Source organism: Drosophila innubila (genome assembly GCF_004354385.1).
Source record: "Drosophila innubila isolate TH190305 chromosome 3R unlocalized genomic scaffold, UK_Dinn_1.0 2_E_3R, whole genome shotgun sequence".
Lineage (NCBI taxonomy): Eukaryota > Metazoa > Arthropoda > Insecta > Diptera > Drosophilidae > Drosophila > Drosophila innubila.
This window is the reverse complement of record NW_022995380.1, coordinates 29291168-29295161: the sequence shown is the minus strand read 5'-3', so window position 1 is coordinate 29295161 and position 3994 is coordinate 29291168. Positions and strand designations below refer to the sequence as shown.

The following is a 3994-nucleotide window of genomic DNA, read 5'->3' as shown; positions in this document are numbered from 1 at the left end:
GCCAGAGTGAGAGTCAGAGTCAGAGTGAAAGTCAGACTGAGAGTCAGAGTAAAAGCCAGAGCTAAAGCCTAGGATCCCAGCACTTTCATAGTACGAGTATTATTTTGAAGAGCTTCTTCAAGTTATTATAATGACAATCAGCCTAACAAGCAATTAAAATGCTTCATTCACAATAGCAACTTTAAAACAAAAATAATTATTATGCAATGCATGGACATGTAATTCCTTACACTGAATATTTATACCAGAAACAACACGATTATAATAATTAAAATATAACAAATTTTAAAGTAACTTTTGTATTTTAAATATTTGATATAACATATTCATTACAATTTATATTTAAGAACTAAAAGTTAGTTCTCATATTTCTGTAATTTAAAAAAAAAAAAAAAGTCAGATATTTTTAAATTATGTATTTTATTTTAAACTTTTATAACAGACATAAAAAATAATAGTTATTTTGGGATTAAAAAATTTAATTTGATAAACATTTTCTTATTATATTTTATGCAGATAAAGTAAGAGTTTAAATTAATTTCATTATAAATTTTAATTAGGTCCACTCTCCAGGATTTTCAATTCAATAAAAGTGTGTTTAAGATTTTCCAGTTTCATCTCTTTATACTCTTATCTCTTAATTGTTGTCCTTAATTTACTCTTCTAAGACTTATTTACATCTATCATAAGTCCATCAATACTATCAGATTTCCATGTAGAATATTTATTTGATGATGATCCTAATAATTATAATAATATTAATTTCTTAACAACTAACAAAACACAGTAAGCCAATCTGTTAATTTTATAGTATTTTAGACAATGTTCATTAAATTAAAGTTATCACTGTACAGCAACAGGGAAAACTCTCACACAATTCGTCAGGGAAACACTTGAGGCAATCAAATTAGTTCTGATCGCCGTTTCGCTTTAAGAGGGGGCACAACGGGGATTTTGGGGAGCCGTGGAAGTAAATACAGCAATTGGTCACTTTAGGGAATGGCAGCATTTCAGACAGAACGAAAAACTAGTCTTCAAATGGCATCTAACGACTGCAGTTTTTTGCTGCTGCTGGCGATTTTGACTTGCTGCAGTTTTTGGTGTGTTGATGGACTTGAAAATGGATTGGCGAGGACGCCACCTATGGGCTGGATGCCGTATGAAAGATTTCGTTGCGTGACGGATTGTGCAAAATTCCCCAGGGATTGCATCAGGTAAAAGTGTAAAAGTTAAAGCACATTTGGACTTTTCTAGCCCGTTTACAGTGAGTCTCTGTTTAAGCGTACTGCGGATCTCTTGGTATCTGAGGGATATGCGTCACTTGGCTACGAGTATCTCATAATCGATGACTGTTGGATGGAACAAGAACGGAATGCAATTACGCGAAAACTAGTTGCCGATCGAAAACGTTTTCCCAGCGGTCTTAAAGCACTCTCAAACTATGCAAGTCCTGTTGGAATTTCTTGCCTATTTCATTTGCATTTCATTCACATTTCAACAGATTCATGAAAGAGGCCTGAAGTTTGGTCTTTATCACGATATTGGCCTGAGAACTTGCATGGATGTGGGACCGGGTGCCCAAGGACACTTCTCACTCGATGCCGAGACCTTTGCCAATTGGGGCGTGGACTATGTTAAGCTGGATGGCTGCTTTGCCAAGCACATGGACTTGGATACTGCCTATCCACAATTTGGCAGGGCATTAAATAGAACGGGTCGACCCATGGTCTATTCCTGCAGTTGGCCATTCTACAAAAAGATGGTGAGTAGTTCCTGCATTGAGAAGTCTGCCTTCACTTAAGATAGGTTAAGACTTGACACAGTTATGACTGTAAGAAAGGTATGGAAAAAATGGACAGAAAAATAATACAATTGAATCTTCCCATTTTTATGCAAAATCAAAATAGCCGCCAAATAATTATAAAATTTTATTGTTTGAAATAAGTGAACAATGTTGGCAAAAAAGCGGCTAAATAATAGAAATATATTTACGTTATTAGTCGCGCTTGAATATTTTATTTATTAATTTTATTTTACTTAAATTTATAATCTCAAAACTTTTATTTCTGTTTGTTTTATTTATTTGGAAGTTTTTCTTTAATATTTACTATTTTATTTCGTTACTAATTTATTAGTTTTATTTGATTGAATTTTTATTGAACATTTACTATTTAATTACAAATAATTTTCAAGTCTATATTTTTTTGTATTTATCTCCCATCTGTAATCTCAAATTTGAGCCCAACTACGAGCTTATCAAAACCCACTGCAATCTCTGGAGATTTACGGAGGATGTTGAGGATTCTCATCTATCTGTGATTCGCATCATGTACAATTATTTTAAAAACCAAAATACATTGGTCAAGAATGGCGGCCCTGGGCATTGGAATGATCCAGATATGGTGTGATATCTACAGATTTATAATTTTTAAATAGATTTCGTTAACATTTGTTGCATCTTCAGTTGGTGCTTGGCAACTTTATGCTGAGCTATGAGGCAAGTCGTCTTCAACTGGCCATGTGGGCGGTAATGGCAGCTCCTCTAATAATGACCAATGATTTGGAGACTGTGCGTCCTGAAATTAAGGCATTATTACAGAATCGAGATATAATCCAAGTGGATCAGGATGTGCTTGGCATTCCGGGCGAATTAGCACTCACTTCCGGAAATGTACAGGTGAGAAATTGTGGATCGTAACTTAATATATTTACTTTTTATTTAGTTAACAATTTTTAAATCATTTGATAAAAATTTTAAATCAATTAAAAAAAATTTTATTTGTCCTTAAATATTAATTTAAATTTTATAAAATATTAATATTAATATCCTTCACCTCACAATTTAGGTCTGGCTACGACCCATTATGCCCATTAATAACGAGGGCCTTCACTCCTATGCCGTGGCATTTGTGCTTCATGGACAAAATCCCCCCTGCCCCTTGTGCCCACAGACATTTGAAGCTCTCCTGGAACACTTGGGTCTTAAGAATGCTATGGGTTACTCGGTTAATGTAAGTGCATTAACAAAATACTTAAGAACCTTTTAATTTTTGCAAATGTTTTAGGATCTGTTTAATATAAGTAACTATTTGGGATTGTATAAGCCAAAGGATAAATTTAAAACTCGAATCAATCCACAAGGAGTCAGCTTTTATAAATTCACAGCAGAAGATTTTTATTAATGAAAAATAATTTAAAAAAAAGAAAATATTATCAAAATCTATTTTAGTAAATGTAGCATATATAATTGATATTTATTTATATAAATTATTTAAAATGAATGCATATTAAAATGGCTTGCATCAAGTATACGTCCCGTGTACAGAGCATCTCAGTGTTAAGTACTTTCACTTCTTCATTGCTCTCTTAGCAGTCTGTCTGGGACATTTTCTCTTCGGGGGAAATTCTTGCAATTTGCTGGGAAATACCATTTTGGCATCTGTGAGTGGCATTTGGACTAGAGCAAATTTCGAGAGAATCATTTGCATTTTATATGCTTCATGGGTGGCTTTTATTGCCAGAACTTGTAAACATGACATTTCCATATTTATCTCCATGAGACGGCCTTCCACCTTCTACTTTCTGTTTCCCCCACTCGCATGAAATTCTCGCCTTGTCCTCGTACGAGTTGCCTCCCTCCCTCCCCCTGCTCACCGGTGATTCCCCTTGCCCCTTGCGGTTGCACGTGTAGAAAAATGACTAGCAACAAGAAGGACAACAGCCAAAAAGGTGAACTCTGCGCTCAGCGCTGAAAATGAGAACAAATTTGCATAATTTGAACACGGTAGTTATATTTAATTTTGAATAATTTCCAGCTTTGTTGCAAATAATTTACATCGATTTATTTTGTTATACGGATACATTCTTTTTTTTTTTTCGTTTGTCTTCTTTCTTTTGCTCTTGGCACGTGTGTGCGCGCTTTAGTTAATCCATAAATTTTGGTATTCGCAAGCACTCCTCGAGAGGAACATCAACTCCTGCTCCAACTTCTCTG

At 34.4% G+C, this 3994-nt stretch overlaps 1 protein-coding gene across 2 annotated transcripts; it reads left to right on the top strand.

The window, feature by feature from the left end:
* The first annotated feature begins 848 nt into the window (after nucleotides 1-848).
* Nucleotides 849-3251, top strand: LOC117790965 (alpha-N-acetylgalactosaminidase-like). Of its 2 annotated transcripts, none has more exons than XM_034630587.1 (6): nucleotides 849-1214; nucleotides 1282-1762; nucleotides 2241-2402; nucleotides 2465-2677; nucleotides 2847-3011; nucleotides 3066-3251. In XM_034630587.1, the coding sequence occupies exons 2-6, from the start codon at nucleotides 1442-1444 to the stop codon at nucleotides 3180-3182; spliced, it is 978 nt and encodes a 325-aa protein (XP_034486478.1). In that variant the 5' UTR covers nucleotides 849-1214; nucleotides 1282-1441; the 3' UTR covers nucleotides 3183-3251. The 2 variants fall into 2 exon arrangements, with proteins under 2 accessions (XP_034486478.1, XP_034486476.1); XM_034630585.1 differs by having other exon boundaries at nucleotides 1266-1762.
* Nucleotides 3252-3994: the final 743 nt, after the last annotated feature.

Excerpts from the sequence above, each read along its gene's own strand:
- LOC117790965 (XM_034630587.1), top strand. The coding sequence starts at position 1,442 with ATGCAAGTCCTGTTGGAATTTCTTGCCTATTTCATTTGCATTTCATTC. Across the intron at positions 2,403-2,464 it reads ATTGGAATGATCCAGATATG|TTGGTGCTTGGCAACTTTAT; the intron begins GTGTGATATCTA and ends TTGCATCTTCAG. Across the intron at positions 3,012-3,065 it reads CTATGGGTTACTCGGTTAAT|GATCTGTTTAATATAAGTAA; the intron begins GTAAGTGCATTA and ends CAAATGTTTTAG.